The sequence below is a fragment of the Rana temporaria genome, chromosome 11 (genome assembly GCF_905171775.1).
Source record: "Rana temporaria chromosome 11, aRanTem1.1, whole genome shotgun sequence".
NCBI classification, from domain to species: Eukaryota; Metazoa; Chordata; class Amphibia; order Anura; family Ranidae; genus Rana; species Rana temporaria.
Genome location: NC_053499.1, coordinates 70,564,277 through 70,583,158, shown reverse-complemented (window position 1 = coordinate 70,583,158; position 18,882 = coordinate 70,564,277). Strand labels below are relative to the sequence as shown.

Sequence of the window (18,882 nt, the reverse complement as noted above, 5' to 3'; positions counted from 1 at the left end):
CTTTGAATAGCACAGGTTTGTGACTGGTTTAGGCTTCATGGGCCAAATCTTCAAAGGAGATATGCAGGCGGAACTGCTGTTCAGCCTGCGTATCCCTGTGGCTATCTTTGGAAACGATCCTCAGAAGGATTTTTCCAAAGATAGTCAGAAGATCCGACATCTGTAATAGACTTACACTGTCGGATCTTAGGATGCAGTACCGCATCCGCCGCTGGGGGCATTTCGAGTCGAAATGCCGCTTTGCGTATGCAAATGAGGACTTAGGCAGATCCACAAAGCTTTTTAGCTTTGTGTTTTCTGCGTAAGTTACGTTTTGCATGCGTAAAATTAGGGATGCTTTTACAAGGCCTAAACTGTTTAGACCTTGTAAAAACAAACCTTTTTTTCGATCGCGCGTTTTTTTTTAAATTTCTATTTTTTTTTTCCCGGCGCGTATTTTTTTTTTTTACCCGACGCAACTTTATTGTCCCGTCGCGATCCACAAAGCCCGGCGTAAAGTACGTTCGTGCGATGCACGTCGGGAAAAATGACGTCACACGCATGCGCCGAACGTCCGGCGCGGGAGCGCGCCTCATTTGAATAGGAATCGCCCCCTCGAGCAGACGACCGCCTTGCGAAGGAGGCACTTAGGTTACACGGCGTGTAATTTCTAGGTAAGTGCTTTGTGGATCGGGCACTTAGGTAGAAATTTAACGCCTGTGTAACTTAACTGCTGAAAGTTAAGTTAGGCAGGTTTTTTGAGAATTTGGCCCAATGTTCACGGGACGTTTTACAACTTCCAATGAACGATTTACTTGACTGATTGTAAACGGTGTTTAAAAACGTCTGTTTGGCCACGTTTACATGCTGCGTTTAGAATTTTTTTTCTTTCTTCTTTTTTTCTGCAAATAGTCAAAAATGAAAAACGCCTGTAAACGAAATGCGGCTAAACATGAGTTACCGTGTTTTCAATCTGTTACAGGCATTTGGTGTTTCAAATGCCTCTGAATATCCGTCCTGAAGGCATTTTTTTGTGTTCCAAAAAATGCTTCTAGACTCAACTGCCTAGAAACTACTATAAACGACCCAGTGTACACGTACTGACAAGATAACATAAAAGAGAATCCCAATGCAGGTGAAAAAAAAAATGCCCATCTGCTCCTAAACGTCCATTTATCAGCAGCAGTGTACATGAGGCCTTATGCCGCATACACACGACCATTTTTCGGGTTGTAAAAAATGACGTTTTTTTTTTTTAATGTCATTAAAAACAATCATGCAGGCTCCAGAGCATTTTTAACGATGTAAAAAATGGGCATTAAAAATTTCGAACATGCTCTAATTTTTCACATTGTTTTTAACGTCGTAAAAAAATGGTCGTGTGTGAGCTTTAACGACGTGAAAAAAACACGCATGCTCAGAAGCAAGTTATGAGACTGGAGCGCTCGTTCTGGTAAAACTAGCGTTCGTAATGGAGATAGCACATTCATCACGCTGTAACAGACTGAAAACCGCGAATTGTCTCTCACCAAACTTTTACTAGCACGAAATCAGCAAAAGCAGCTCCAAGGGTGGCGCCATCCGCATGGAACTTCCCCTTTATAGTGCCGTTGTACGTTTTGTACATCACCGCGCTTTGCTAGAGCATTTTTTTTCACGATCATGTGTAGGCAAGGCCGTTTTAATAATCGGGTTGAAAAGAAATGTGTTTTTTCTAGACCATTAAAAACGTAATTTTTTACAACCCGAAAAACGGTCGTGTGTACGCGGCATAACAGTATAAAAAAATAAATAAAAAAATGCTGATTCATTCAGAGATTATTATGTTTTCTTTTTAGAGTGAGTGACTGCTATAATTGTGTGCATTAATCCTGCTTCTCTGACATCATTGTCCTCTTCCCACAGGACCCATCTCAAAATCTTGCCTTCATCATCACAGTATTCATGGCCCTGGTGATATTCTGTGCTTTATATGGGTTGGTATACACAGAATCATTTGTGCGGAAATGGCTTCAGGTATTTTCTCTGGTGATCTGTGCCTGCCTGCTTGCCATTGGATATGTTTTAATTTATGAAAATCCAAACAATGTCCAGACATGGGATCAGGTAAGTTTCTGTTATGTTTTTTTTTAACATTGCTAGTTAATTCTTATATTTCATGTCTAATTAAAATGTACGGTTCTTTTTAGAGAAGCAAAGTAACATGTACACTGACAGGGTGCAATCAGAATCCACAGTCATTATGAACATTTATGCGATCTTTCAATAAATTGAATTCTGCATGCAAAAGTCCAATTATAAATCTGGAAAATATTTTTCTAAATATAGACAAGAAACTTTAACCTACTTTTCTTGGAATAGAAAAGCAACTATACAGCCTGTCATTAAGCATCAGATCCTATGTTCGGGTCTCCAGTAGATGATGTTGCATGGCAGTACATCTTTGGGAGAGCTGGGCAGGTTTAAAGCTCACCTTTTATCAGCAGAGCTGAGTTTTTTTTAGACACATTCAGCCTTTCGGATGAGTGGATATGGATAAGGAAAAAAAAAAAAATATATATATATATATATATATATATATATATATTATAAAAGACCAGTACTTAAAGTAGGAGGTATGTGGGCTGCCATTCTTGACTTCTCTTTCAGAATTTCTTTTTTTATTATTTCTTGGCCATCATGCAATTTGAAAAGCTTTGGTACTTTCCAAAGTCCCTGAAATATATTTGCAGATTAGGAGTTCTGATATCAGGCTAGCTTTCCAGGTCAGCGTCTCAAAGTATTGAAATTAGTCAGGCAACTAACAGCAATAAAAAAATAGACTAATCTCTCTCTACTCAAAGGCCCCTTTCACACTAAGGCCCCATACACACGATAGAATTTATCCGCGAATACGGTCCAGCGGACCGTTTCCGCGGATAAATCCTCTCGTGGATTTCGGCGGATTTTCATGCGATGGTGTGTACACACCATCGCATTGAAATCCGCGCCGAAATCCTCTTGCGATGACGTGTGGCGCCGTTGCCGCGATTATGGCGCGGCGACGTGCGCGACGCTGTCATATAAGGAATTCCACGCATGCGTCAAATCATTACGACGCATGCGGGGGATTCCTTCGGACGGATGGATTCGGTGAGTCTGTACAGACCAGCGGATCCATCCGTGGGATCCGATTCCAGCGGATAGATATTCTGTGCATGTCGACAAATATTTATCTGCTGGAATTCGGAAATATCCGCGGATAAATATCCGCCGGAGTGTACACACCATAGAATCTATCCGCTGAAACCCATTCGATGGGATTTATCTGCGGATAGATTCTATGGTGTGTATGGGGCCTAAGGAGTTTTTCAGGTGGTTTAGTGCTAAAAATAGCACCTAAATACTGCCTGAAAAACTATTCTTACCAAAGAGATTTGGTTCAACAATAGCAATATAAATTAACAATTCAGAACAGTAAGGCTGGGTTCACAATACTGCAAATTGAATGCCGGTTTCCCTGTATCCAATTCACATGTCAGGAGATTGTGATCGACTCTCTATGGAGCGGCTCACACATCTCCAGTGTGGCTCTGGTGTGAATTGCACAGGAGTCCTGTGCATCTTCTGGTTTGTTTCAGGTCTGAATTCAGCCCAAAAATCGGGTGAGAAAAGGTGAACAGGGACACACCAGACCCCTGCTGTGAGCCGCTTTGCAGTGTGAACCCAGCTCAAAAGATCGTATGGTAACAACATGTACCCATATGACATTTTTATCATTTTTGTCACACAAATAGAGCTTTATTTTGGTTGTATTTAATTGCCACCTGTTTTTTTAATTTTTTGCTAAACAAATGAAAAAATACCAAACATTTTGGAAAAAAAAAGTTTTTCTTAGTTTCTGTTATACCATTTTGTAAATAAGTAATCTTTCTCCTTCACCGATGTGCGCTGATGAGGCTGCACAGATGGTCGCTGATAGGCAGCAATGATGGGCACTGACAGGCAGCACTGATAGGAGGTACTGATATGTGGCAATAATGCACACTGTTAGGCGGAATGATGGGCACTGATAGGTGGTGATGATGGACACTGATAGGCAGCAATAATGGGCACTGACAGGCAGCACTGATATGTGGCAATGATGGGCACTTGTAGGCAGTACTGATGGATACCGATGAGGTGGCAATGATGGGCACTGATAGGCGGCAATGATGAGCACTGATAGGTGGCACTGACGGGCATTACTGATAAGTAAGGGGGGGCATTACTGATATAAGGGGACTGTGAGCTAATGGGGGTCTCTGAGGGGCTGCTGTTGACCTAATAGTTGATCACCAAACCTTAGATCAGCAGTCAGTAGAGGCCTCAATTAGCTCACAGTCCCCTTATATCAGTGCCCCCCCACCCCCTTCCTTGGAGACCTCCAGAGATCAGAGAGACCCCCCTTATATCAGTGCCCCCTGCCCTCTTTAACACATGCATTCAGATTGCCTTACCAACGGGACCCGGAAGCTACTGCAACCAAGGAGGAAAGAGTGAGGAACAAGCCCGGGGGTGAAATTGGGAGGTGGAGCTGCTCTAGGGCTATTTAACTCCCACTATGCAGTGTGAACACCAGAATAAGCATGTCATTGGTTGCTAGGACAGCAACCAATGACTGCAAAGAAGATCATGAAGGCAGTAGCAGTGACGGGGGTAAGAGAGTCAGAGCCTGGACTGCCCGGGGCAATACTGGACAGGTGGCATCCCTATCCGTGGACAAAACCGGGGACAGACTTCTTCTGGGGACAGTGTCCTCAGCCCGGGGACATCTGGTCATCCTAGTTCTTCATGCCACCTTCCTTGCTGAGTCATTGATCTTTTAATGGCTGCATGCAGGAGGCTTGAAGACCAAAATGTCTCCACCTCTCTTCCCATTCCCACCCCCCCTTTTTCCATTCCCACCCCCCCTTTTTCCATTCCCAACCCCACTTTTTTTATTCCCGTCCTTTTTTCCCCCCTCCTTTTATTAGTTTGTTTTTGTTCTTTCTTTTTCGGGTGAAGGTGTCTCCCTGGACTGCAAGGGAGGCAACCCGAGCTCTTCCCCCACCACCATTTATTTTGCTTGTATTTATTATTTTTTTGGCCTACAGGGCACAATTCTATCTTGACTGTTATGTCTTGTTATGTTCCTTCTCCAACGCCTTGATCTATTCGTGTATAGACTGTACTACTTTTACGGCAATATTTGTTTACCGCAAACAGTGGCACTTTTATGCAATATATTTAATCTTTTTTGTGACATTGTTTGCTTGAATTGCTTCAAAAATGTACACCTTGAAAATCGATAAAACACATTGAATAATAAAAAATAAAAAAGTTTCGAAAAAAGTGTTCAAAATCAGATTCAGTCCATTTTCTAATGCTTAAAGTAAAATAAATGATAGTTGATTCCTGTCTGTATAGTGCCACATTCTTACTCATCCATTACAGTATTCCTTTCATGAAAGAAACAGGTGTTGTCATTCAGGAGGGAGATAAGATGCTCAGGTTTCTCCATGCCCATAAGGGTGATGCAGCTGTACTCATTTACACAAAGGGTTCCAGTGTGAAAGAGGTGAAAACATAAGTGGCTTTTTACTACAGGTATATGGGAAGTTTTTCCTGAGATCTGTATCATCTACTTGGAAACTGATGCAAAACAAAATAGGATACATAATATTTGTATCGTTGGGTCAAATCCTGCTTGAAATAAGTGAAACACTAATTTTGCAGTGAACCCAGTTGAAGTCTATATACTAAATTCTGCCTATATTTAAGGCTAATTGCCAAGCTATTGTCCAAAAAGGGCATGGGGAGCTGGGCACTGCCATTGGCGACATTTAAAAAGAAAGAAAAGAGACTTTGCAGGTGATCGGAAAACACCAATCCTTTATTATTGGCAGCTGCCAGTGTGTTTTTCATGGACAGTGCCAGTGATTGCACTGCATGTTTTGCCATTACATATTTTGTGTAATTTTTTTTTTTTGTTTTTTACTTTTATATTGATTTAATTATATTTAATATAAATACAGAAGCAGCACCCCATTCTGATTCATTTTTTAAGTCTTTTTTAGATAGTTTTTACTTCAAGATCTGATTTCTTTTATTTTTTTGTTATACATTGACAATAGAAATTAATAAAATTGGCCAGTGGCATAACAATATAATAGTATAGTTTGCAAGCTTTTTTTTTTTTTGGCAGAACCACACTGCATTATCCTAAATGTTTAATAGAATGACCAAACAGAATTCACAATAATATTTCAAAACCACAATCCCTAAACCGCAACCCCTGCATCCCAAATTATTCCTGTATTTATACAAAAAATAATATATAAACTGAAGGTATGTGTTTGGTAGTAATAGGTTAACAATTTGATGGTACGCAAGCACTTGAATAGGCAGCAAATAAAATGAGACAAGGCAGTTTTTTTTTTTAAATTTATCTTACAGGGACAATAGCCACAAATAATGCACGGTGGCTGGGCAGTATGTAAGCAGCTTTATAAGGACAAAATGTAAGAGGCACCGATGAGGCAGGTTTTATTTTGAGAGTGTAATTTCTTAGGGACAATAGCCACAAATAATTGCTGGAGCACTGGAATAGTCTCAACTTCAACCACTTTGAAACTGCACCTATTCTGACATTTCTACACACATGTAAAAATATATAATAGAAAACTATTTAGAACCTGCAGATGTATATATATATATATATATATATATATATATATATATATATATATATATATATATATATATATATATATATATATATATATATAAATAAATAATTTTGTTATGCAGAGGCCCTGGCGAATAAAAAATGGTGGCTGTTGAAATTTTTGACGTCTTTTGCAGCTATTTCAAAATGCAAATTTTCAGGAAAAAATACACTTTAATGAATTTTAGTGCACACAAACACAATATAACACCCAATTTTTTGGTAAGGTATAAAAGACTTTACACCAAATAAAGATACCTAACATGTCATGCTTTAAATTTGTGTACACATGTGGAGCAGTGACAAACTACGGTGCCTAAAAATCTACATGGGCAGATGCTTTATCAGTTTAGAGTTGTACAGGAGGTCTGGCCCTAGAATTTTTGCTCTCACTCTGATTTTCGTGACGATACCTCACATGTGTGGTGTGATCACCATTTATATATGTGTGTAGGGCCTACATGTTCACATTTTCTTGTGAGCACAGAGGGATAGTGGCACTTTCAAACTGGTTCATTTTTAAATGTATTCTCATTTTAAGTCTATTTTTTTACACTATACTTTTTTTTCAATTAACTTTGCTTTTACAAGAGATAGACAACGTGTGCTGTTATACTACCCTAAACCTTTAATCCAGCCTCTAATTTATTGCAGTTTTTTCTTGAAACCAGAATTAAGAAAAAGCACTGATGGAAAAAGCCACTTTGAAATCTAACCAATCAGCATTTGTTTATTAATTCTTAATGGTCTGTGTAAGTTGTGGCATAGGAGTGGTGTGTCCTTTGTCTACACGTTTCTGCATTGACGAGAAGGTGTTTGTTTTACTCTGTAAAGGGTTAAATAGCTGTGTGTGCATAGTTTTTTGTGCATAATTTTGTGTTATTTCTGTACATTAATGAGTCAGCCATTTTTGAGAGAGAGAGAGAGCAGAGAAGGATTAGATCCTTGGCCACATTTTTATTACTGTATGTGTTCCTTTTTAGGAGATTTTCCCCTATTTGTGTCCTATATGTCCATAATGTAATTTTTGACGTAACTTCCTCCACTGTCAGCCTCCCTTGCTGGCCTTTTACCAACCTATGCCCTATCCAGTGATTTTGGCTGGGTAGTCCCCTTGCTTACTATCTGTACAGTAATTATCAATGCTAGTGGTTTGTATTTACTGTTCACACTTACTTTTGATTAACAATGTTCCACAAATTACCTATGAGAAAATAAAGCTGGAACAGTTCTCATTTAATCAGTGGACAATTGGACGCATTAGAACTGAAATGTTCAGCAGTGATCCAAGGCAATTGTTTAGTCTCGGACAAAATCTGCACTTGACAGTATTGCTTGCCAAAAATATTGCTTCCTACAGACTGTAATATTATTTAACAGTTACCAGAATAACAAATAGCTGGTAATGCTCGATGTCTCCATGGAATGCTGGGTAATTATTTTGGGAAGTGTATCGGTATTCCACTGTTATAGTGTTGTCTACTTGGAATATGTCCAGTCTGTAATATGTTAGTCTGGAATTAAAGTCTAAACTTCAGATGCCCAGCATAACTGCAGTTGCTTGCCTATGTTAAAGTAGAGCAATGACCAAACCGTTATATAAATTATATTGCCAGGGAAGTGTCTGAGTTGTCAAAATATTTTTAATTTTATGCAGTTACACAGTATTATGACATCATATAGACAAGTTGACACCATTATTCAAAGCTTGGAGACCTCTTTAGTTTCTGGGTATTGATTTTCTACCATTGGCCTGCTTACTGGATTATGAATAATTCCCTCACTTTGGAGGGATTTCCTCTTACTTCCTGTTTTGACTAAGTAACAGGAAGTGAGAGGAAATTTCCACAATGGGACACAGATGGCAACAAAAAAAGACTGACAGGGATTATAACCCTCCCTTACTCTATCAAAAAAAACTCCCAAACAAAATTGGCGTCCTTTTTTCCCCCACAAATAGAGCTTTCTTTTGGTGGTATTTGATCACCTCTGCAGTTTTTAGTTTTTGCGCTATAAACAAAAATAGAGCGACAATTTTGAAAAAAAAAAAAGAATATTTTTTACTTTTTGCTATAATAAATATCCCCCAAAAATATATATAAAAAAAACTATTTTTTTCTTCAGTTTAGGCCGATACGTATTCTTCTACATATTTTTCGTAAAAAAAAATCTCAATAAACGTTTGGTTTGCGCAAAAGTTATAGCGTTTACAAAATAGGGGGTAGTTTTATGGCATTTTTATTAATATTTTTTTTTTACTAGTAATGGGCGGCGATCAGCGTTTTTTTTTTCCGTACTGCGACATTATGGCGGACACTTTTGACACATTTTTGGGACCATTGGCATTTTTATAGCGATCAGTGCTATAAAAATGCATTGGATTACTATAAAATGCCACTGCCAGGGAAGGGGTTAACACTAGGGGGCGGGGAAGGGGTTAAGTATGTTCCCTGGGTGTGTTCTAACTGTAGGGGGGGTGGACTGACATGGGGAAATGATTGATCGCTGTTCATACATTGTATGAACAGACGGTCAGGCATTTCTCCCCCTGACAGGGCCGGGAGCTGTGTGTTTACACACACAGCTCCCGGTCCTCGCTCTGTAACGAGCGATCGCGGGTGCCCGGCGGTGATCGCACACGCGTCGGGATCAGGTACGAGCGGAGGGTGGCCGCTTCGCGAGGTGACTTAGAGCTACGTGCTCTCGTAGGGGAGCTGACCTGCCACCGTATAACTGCAGCGGCTGGTCGGCAAGTAGTTAAAGCGGAGGTCCACACAAATATTTAAATTTACTTTAATTCCATCCTCGCACGTCATAGATTGTCAAATGAAATACAAAAAAAAATTCTCAGTGGGTACCTGTCTAGCCTTCTTTTGTGTCTTACTTCCTGGTTCTGACCCCGCGGGTATGGGCGCTCAGTGCCGAACAAACTAAGCCTGCGTGGGAACGAGCAGTGAATGCTGGTAGCTCAGCATTCACCGCATCCAGGAAGTTTATGCTTGTGGGCTTCACATGCCCACAAGCAACATGAAACCTGGAATCAACAGTTTTTATAACTACGTTTTTTCAAACGAAACCGGACATCAGGGGACATATTGCACTAAACAAGTGAGAGTAACATTATGTATATGTAAAGCCCCATACACACTATCAGTTTTCCTGATGGTTTTCTCTTAAGGTTTACCAAAACCATCTAATATGAGGTCAAACCTTAAGCGTTTCAATTTGAATGCAATCAGGCAGGTCCTTGTACTACATGATTTTGGTAAACCTGAAGAGAAAACCAGCAGGAAAACTGATAGTGTGTATGGGGCTTAAGTGTCTGAAAGGTTTAAAAAAATAAATAAAAGAATTGTCGCTTTAAGGAATGTTTGTTTATCCCAAGACATTGTTGTTTAGGCGTAGATAGATTACAAATGTTAGAAATTCTGCAGCATTGCTACACGTGGAATGTCAGTGCAAGGTAATACAATTGAGAAAAGTTCCTAAGTATTTAGGCATTTTTTGCACTTGAAATATCTGTGTTTAAGAATATTGGGCCAGATCCTCAAAAGAGATACTCCGACTTAAGTGCTGTTCAGTCTGTGTGTAACTTTGGAAACGATCCTCAAAAGGCTTTTTCCAAAGTTACACAGAAGATCCGGCATGTGTAATTGATTTACACTGCCTAATTTTAGGATGCAGTACCGCATCCGCCGCTGGGGGCATTTCGAGTCGAAATGCCGTTGCTAGTATGCAAATTAGCACTTAAGGCGATCCACAAAGCTTTCTAGCTTCTTTTTTGCGCCGTAAGTGTTATTTTGCAAGTGTAAAATTAGGGCTCGTTTTACAAAGTGTAAAGTTAGTCACACCTTGTAAAGGCCCATTGCAGCGACGGCATTTGGTATGCTTTCCCGAGGGAGAACTCCACGTCAATTTGTAAAAAACAAAACCGGCATGGGTTCCCCCCCAGGAGCATACCAGGCCCTTAGGTCTGGTATGGGTTGTAAGGGGACCCCCCCTACGCCGAAAAATCGACGTAGGGGGTCCCCCTACAATCCATACCAGACCCTTCAAAAAAATAGGGAAGGGGAATAACAATAAGGCACTCACATTGGCCCACATCCGAAATATTGGTTCAAAAAAAGAAAAGTTGTGCTACACTGGGTAGCGACATGGCGGACTTTAGAGGGCAATAACAGGGACATTTATCGTTATAAAAATAAAGTTTAATTACAAAGTAGTACGTATACAAATAAATTTCTTATTAAAAAATGTTATCAAAAAAGAGAACATAGATACATATTTGAGCAATAAAACGTCTCGCCGACGCGTTTCGCCTTGCGGCTTCTTCTGGACGAGTTGTATGGTTTTATAACATGGAAGTATTGCTACTTGTATGTGTCAATTGAGTTGGTGGTCATCCGCATCCATCACACATCATTGGGGTAGTACCAAAAATAAGTGCGTTAGCCGGGTAACAAGGAGAAAGAAACGATCTCCTGATGGTATGGGAAGCCACAGTACTATTAGATTCTCAAGGGTAGTATAAAAGGCAACAACCGGGACCAGCAAGGCAGAAAACAGGTGGAAAAGACCTTGAGGGAAAATAGATTCCGTCGCTAGGTGACCCCACTGTACTGTCCACAATAAAGGGCAGATCAGAAGGCTTTAGAGACCTTGAAGCCTACGAAGTAGTGTGTGTCCCGGGGAGGTAGCAGCCTGTGCTCCACAGGCTGCTACCAGGCTGCTACCTCCCCATTCACTTAGGGTGGGGGGCCGGTATCTGGGGGCCCCCTTATTAAAGGGGACTCCCAGATTCCGATAAGCCTCCGCCCGCAGACCCCGACAACCAATGGCAAGGGTTGTCGGGAAGAGGTCCTGTCCTCATCAACATGGGGACAGGGTGCTCTGGGGTGGGGGGGCCCGCAGTGCGCCCCCCTGCCCCAGAGCACCCAACCCCCCCATGTTGAGGGCACGCGGCCTGGCACGGCTCAGGAGGGGGGGGGGGGGCGCTCGCTCGTCCCCACTCCCTTCCTGGCCGGCCGGGTACCGTGCTTTGGATACGGGTCTGGTATGGATTGTAGGGGGACCCCCTACGTCAATTTTTCGGCGTGGGGGGGTCTCCTTACAACCCATGCCAGACCTAAGGACCTGGTATGCTCCTGGGGGGGGAACCCATGCCGGTTTTTTCTTTGAAAATTGGCATGGAGTTCTCCCTCAGGAATGCATGCCGCTGTCATTTTTTTTTTCCCCGACGCAACTTTAAGCCGTCGCGATCCTCAAAACTCGGCGTAACGTAACTTCGCGCATGCGCAGTACGGCCGACGCGCATGCGCAGTACGGCCGGCGCGGGAGCGCGCCTCATTTAAATGGGACTCGCCCCATTTGAATAGGAACGCCTTGCGCCGGCGGAATTTTAGTTACACAGCCTGAAATTTCTAGATAAGTGCTTTGTGGATCAGGCACTTAGGTAGAAACTTTAAGCCAGTGTAACTTAAATTGGATTTTTTAAGTTACGTCAGGTTTTTGTGGATCTGGCCCATTGTTCATTGTGGTTTACCAAGGAAGAAAACATTTTTGAGGAAAGAAAAAAATATGCCTGTTTCAAATCAGCTTAAAGGGGTTGTAAAGGTTCATTTTTATTTTCTAAATAGGTTACTTTAAGCTAGTGCATTGTTGGTTCACTTACCTTCTACTTCAATTTCCCTTCTAAATGTTTTTTTTCTTTGTTTCCTTTGTCTGAATTTCTCACTTCCTGTTCCTCCTCAGTAAGCTGCTCTAAATGATTCTCCACCGCTCGAATGATGGTGGAAAGCTTACTGAGGAGAAACAGGAAGTGAGAAATTCAAACAAAGAAAAAAAAAAACATTTAGAAGGGAAATCAAAGGAAAAGGTAAGTGAACCAACAATGCACTAGCTTAAAGGGAACCCATTTAGAAAATACAAGACTTTTACAACCCCTTTAAAGTGGAGCTACTGTATCTGAGCACCACAAAATGAAAGCACAGTTTTAACCATTTTTAATATTCAGAGCAAACCCATCCATCCATGTCCCAATGCATTATTGTTTAGAGAAATCACTTTGAACCCCCCAGGCATTCTAGCCATCTGAGGAGATTCCTTCTGGGGATAGTGACCTGGAGAACCGGAGCATACACGAAACATGAAGCATAGAGTCCCAAGCTGAAGTTAAGAGAGCGAGTGCCATAGATCCCAACCACAGGCAACACTGCTACTGATCCCATCACCCCCCAGACTACCACTTCCCCCACACAGCAATAACACTGCTCCTATCCCACAACCAGTGTCCCCCCCCCCACACACACCAACACTGCTACTGACCTTTTTCCCCTAATGTCTGCTACTATACTCCCCCTAGGGTCTGCTACTATACCCCCCGTAGTGTCTGCTACTATATTCCCCCCTAGTGTCTGCTACTATACCCCCGCTGGTGTGTGCCATTATACCCCCTCCCACTGATCCCCACCTAGTGTCTGCCACTGCCACTATACCCCCCCTAGTGTCTGCCACTATACCCCCTCCCAACATCTACCACTGATCCCCCACCTAGTGTCTGCCACTCATCCCATCCCCCCAGCATCTACCACTTATCCCCCAGCATCTACCACTGATCCTCCCAGCATCTACCACTGATCCTCCCAGCATCTACCACTGATCCCCCACCTAGTGTCTACCACTGATCCCATCCCCCCAGCATCTGCCACCATACCTCCCCAGCATCTACCACTGATCCCCCCAACTTGTGTCTGTCACTGATCCCATCCCCCCAGCATCTGCCACTATACCCCCCAGCATCTCCCACTATACCCCCTCCCAGCATCTACCACTGATTCCCCCTAGTGTCTGCCACTGACCCCCCCCCCCAGCATCTGCCACTATACCCCCCAGCATCTATCACTGATGCCATCCCCCCAGAATCTGCCACCTTACCCCCCAACATCTCCCACTATACCCCCTAGCATCTACCACTGATGCCCCCTAGTGTTTGCCACTGATCCCATCCCCCATCATCTGCCACCATCCCCCCCTCAGCATCTGCCACTACACCCCCCAGCATCTACCACTGATGCCCCACCTAGTGTCAGCCACTGATCCCATCCCCCCAGCATCTGCCACCATACCCCCCAGCATCTGCCACCATACCCCCTCCCAGCATCTACCACTGACCCCCCTCCCTAGTGTCTGCCACTGATCCCACAGACCTAGTGTCTGTCTCTAGTAGCTTTACACATCAACAGTGAATTTTTTTGCCCATTCTTCTTTGCAAAATATCTCAAGCTCTGTCATATTTGATGAAGAGCGTCTGTGAACAGCAATTTTCAAGTCTTGCCACAGATTTGCAATTGATTTAAGGTCTGGACTTTAACTGTGCTATTCTAACACATGAATATGCATTGATCTAAACCAGGGGTCTCAAACTGGTGGCCCTCCAGCTGTTGCAAAACTACAAGTTCTGTGAGGCGATGCAAGGTTGACGGTTACAAGCATGACTCCATCAGGCAGAGGAATGAAGAGACTTGTAGTTTCGCAACAACTAGAGGGCTGATAGTTTGAGATCCCTGATCTAAACCATTCCATTGTAGCTCTGGTTGTATGTTTAGGGCCATTGTCCTGCTGGAAGGTGAACCTCCCCCCAGTCTCAAGTCTTTTGCAGACTCTAACAGGTTTTCTTCTAAGATTACCCTGCATTTGGCTCCATCCATCTTTCCATCAACTCTGACCAGCTTCCCTGTCTCTGCTGAAGAAAATATGGTGTGTTCAGGGTGATTTGCAGTGTTACTTTTCTGCCACTCATAGCGTTTTGCTTTAAGGCCAAAAAGTTACATTTTGATCTTATTTGACCACGTTTGCTGTGTCCCCCACATGGCTTCTCATAAACTGCAAACGGGACTTCTTATGGCTTTCTTCTTGTCACGCTTCCATAAAAGCCAGATTTGTGGAGTGTACGACTAATAGTTGTCCTGTGGACATATTTTCCCACCTGAGCTGTGGATCTCTGCAGCTCCTCCATAGTTACAATGGGCCTCTTGGCTGCTTCTCTGATTATTGCTCTCCTTGCCCGGCCTGTTAGTTTAGATGGATGGCTGTTTTGGTAGGTTTGCAGGTGTGCCATACTCTTTCCATTTTTGGATGATGGATTGAACAGTGCTCTGTGAGATGTTTAAAGCTTGGGATATTGTTTTATAACCCAACCCTGCTTTAAACTTCTCCACAACTTTATCCCTGACCTGTCTAGTGTGTTCCCTGGCTTTCATGATGATGTTTGTTGACTAAGGTTCCCTACAAACCTCTGAGGGCTTCACAGAACAGCTGAAATTATACTGAGCTTAAATTGCACAGATGGACTCTATTAATTAGGTGACCTCTAAAGGATATCGGTTCCACTAGATTTAGGTTAGGGGTATCAGAGTAAAGGGGGCTGAATACAAATGCATGCCACGTTTTTCAGATATTTATCATTTATAAATTAAAAAAACATTTTTTTTCCTTCCACTTTACAATTATGTGCCACTATGTGTTGGTCTATGACAGGGGTGCCCAACCTTTTGAAGAGCGGGGGCCACTTAAGCGACTTGGTAACCGGTCGTGGGCAATAATGAGTTGAGCGGTGGACGGCAGCCCGCTCTACTCTATAGAGCCCACTCTAGTCTTTTTTTTTTTAGCGTATCGAATTGAAGGTGGGCTTTTGTAAACAGACACAAGTCCATTTATATCTGTCACTCCTTAGAGGTGAATGGAGGGTCCGATTGGGTCAGACTGACCATGTGAAAGGGGCTTAGGCTGCTTTCACACTGATGCACTGTTTACCCCCGCGGGTTCACCCGTGGCTTTCCTGCAGGTTAGCTGCACTTTGCCATAGACTTCTATTATCTATTATCATATAGGTGTGGTGCACTTTCAGAACGCACACCAAATTCGCAGGTAATAGAAGTCTATGGCTCAGTGCAGGTAACCCACAGGTGCACTTCTCTGCAGCTGCGCATCAGTTTGAAAGCAGCCCAGTAACCACTGCAGAACACATATGCCCATTTATACACTGTGATTTTAGTAATAAACTTACCTTTAATAGCAGTATTCTACTCTAATATATTCCATCCCAGAGCAGGAGGTCGCAGGCCACATCAGAGGGCTCCGCGGGCCACATCTGGCCCCCGAGCCACTGGTTGGGCACCCCTGGTCTATGACATAAATTCTCAATAAAATACATTGACATTTTCGGTTGTACAGTGAGGGAAAAAAAATGGATCACCTGCTGTTTTTGTACGTTTTCCGACTAACAAAAAAATGATCAGTCTAATTTTTATGGCAGGTTTATTTTTACAGTGAGAGACAGAATAACAACAAAAAAATAACCAGAAAAACACATTTCAAAACCAATTATAAATTTGCAATCAGCAAGATTTCTGGCTCCCATGTGTCCTCTATACAGGTAACGAGCTCAGATTAAGAGATTAAGATATCTGTCCTCAGAAGCAATTAATCAGATTCCAATCTCTCCCCGATGGCTAAGACCAAAGAGCTATCCAAGGATGTCAGGGACAAGATTGTAGACCTACACAAGGCTGGAATGGGCTACAAGACCATCGCCAAGCAGCTTGGTGAGAGGGTGACAACAATTGGTGCGATTATTTGCAAATGGAAGAAACACAAAAGAGCTGACAATCTCCCTCGGTCTGGGGCTTCATGCAAGACATCACCTTGTGGAGTTTCAATGATTATGAGAACAGTAAGGAAGAAGCCCAGAACTACAGGGGAGAACCTTGTCAATGAACTTAAGGCAATTGGGACCATAGTCACCAAGAAAACAATTAGTAACACACTAGGCCGTTAAGGACTGAAATTCTGCAGCGCCCGCAATGTCACCCCTGCTCAAGAAAGCACATGTACAGGCCTGTCTGAAGTTTGCTAATGAACATCAGAGTGATTCAGAGGAGAACTGGGTGAAGGTGTTGTGATCAGATGAGACTAAAATCAAGCACTTTGGCATCAACTCAATTTGCCGTGTTTGGAGGAGGAGAAATACTGCTTATGACACCAAGAACACCATCCCCACCATCAAACATGGAGGTGGAAACATTATGCTGTTTTTCTGCTAAGGGGTCAGGACAACTTCACTGCATTATAGAGACAATGGACGGGGCCATGTACCCTCAAATTATGGGCGAGAACCTCCTTCCCTCAGCCAGGTCATTGAAAATGGGTCATGAATGGGTATTCCAGCATTACAGTGACCCAAAACACAAGGCCAAGGCAACAAAGGAGTGGCTCAAGAAACATTTGGAGAAGCACATTAAGGTCCTGGATTGGCCTAGCTAGTCTCCAGACCTTAATCCCATAGAAAATATGTGGCGGTAGCTGAAGGTTTGAGTTACCAAATGTCAGCCACCACGTACTAAATCATGTTTTGTGAAATACTTATTTCACTCATTAAAATGCAAATCAATTTATAACTTTTTTGGAATGTCTTTTTCTGGATTTTTTTGTTATGTCTCTCGCTGTTAAAATAAACCCACCATCAAGTTATAGATTGATAATTTCTTTGTCAGTAGGGAAACGTAAAAAATCAACAGGTGATCAAATACTTTTTTTCCTCACTGTAACATGACGACAAAATGTAGAAAATTTCAAGGGGTATAAATACTTTTTAAAGGCACTGTATCTACTTACAAGACTTTCCACCAGTTAACACTGAGGCATCTGTTGTCCCATCTATGATTTGTCTCATCTTAGAAATCATCACCTCTGGGTGGCTTGCTACATCTGTTGCCAACAATAGTACTGCCACATATCCTATATGCCGCATGCGACCTGGCCATCCTGTTACTTCAGATTTTCAAATGAATAGGCCCAGGGTGGATTTGATTTAATTCAAGTTGATTTAAATTATGATTTAAATCACTAGTAAAAAGGCTTAATTTAACCACTACATTCCCCGCCCATAGTAATATGACATCTGCAGGAGGGATCTCCCATCCTGGGCGGGCGTCATATGGCGTCCTGGGCTTCCTGGCCATCTAGCGGCACATAGCTCGGGACCCGATGCGCGTGCCCGGTAGCCGCAATGTCTGCCGAGCACCCACGATTGCCCGTGAACACAGCAGGACCGTGGATCTATGTGTGTAAACACACAGATCCACGTACTGTCAGGTGTGAGGAGACCGATGGTGTGTTCCCAGTACAGAGGAACACCAATTGGTCTCCTCCCCTTGTGAGTCCCCTCCCCCTACAGTTAGAATCACTCCCTAGGACACACATTTAACCGCTCCCTAGTGTTAACCCCTTACCTGTCAGTAACATTTACACAGTAATCAATAGCTATTTTTTTTTAGCTCTGATCGCTGTATAAATGTGAATGGTCCCAAAATGGTGTCAAAAGTTTCCGATATGTCCGCCATAATGTCGCAGTCGCAATAAAAATATCAGGTCGTCGCCACTACTAGTAAAAAAATGCCATAATTCTGTCCCCTATTTTGTAGACGCTATAACTTTTATGCAAACCAATCAATATATGCTTATTGCATTTTTTTTTTACCAAAAATATGTAGAAGAATACATATCGGTCTAAACTGAGGGAAAAAAAAAATTTGTTTTAAAGAAAATTGTGATATTTATTATAGCTCTTCTGTTGTTTATAGCGCAAAAAAATAAAAACCAAGGAGGTGATCAAATACCACCAAAAGTAAGCTCTATTTGTGGGGAAAAAACATAAAAATGTCATTTGGGTACAGTGCGCAATTGTCATTCAAAGTGCGGCAGCACTAAAACTTGGTCTGGGCAGGAAGGGGGTGAAAATGCCCTGTATTGAAGCGGTTAAATCATCTCGATTTAAATCATAATTTTTAAAGAGCAAGTGTCATCTCTGTCCTGCTCCTGCTGACCCTCTGTTGACTCACCGACAGTCCAATTCACTTTAATGGGACGATTGCAGGGCTCAAGTCCTGCGGGAACGGAGTTCCTGCACTTTTTTTACAGCAGAACTAAAGCAGCTGAGAGAAGCCGAGCCGCCCGAGTCAATCCTTCACTATGCGGCGATGCCCAGCTCGAGTCACTGTCAGGCGAACCTTAGTAATCCTTTGTTACTGGCCGCTTCCTGTATATGGATTAATCGGGTATTGTGCGGGTATTCCGTCACTTCCTCAATGCCGCAAAGTCTCCTGGGAGCTTTTGTCATT

General features: G+C 42.5%; 1 protein-coding gene across 2 annotated transcripts in view; it reads left to right on the top strand.

Annotated features, from left to right (window-relative positions):
- ADCY7 (adenylate cyclase 7) overlaps window positions 1-18,882 on the top strand; it is a 336,616-nt gene that overhangs the window by 142,631 nt on the left and 175,103 nt on the right. For both annotated transcript variants that reach the window (XM_040328713.1, XM_040328712.1), the window contains one exon: window positions 1,885-2,085. In XM_040328713.1, the coding sequence (XP_040184647.1) occupies window positions 1,885-2,085 (201 nt within the window). The remainder of the gene's footprint in view (window positions 1-1,884; window positions 2,086-18,882) is intronic.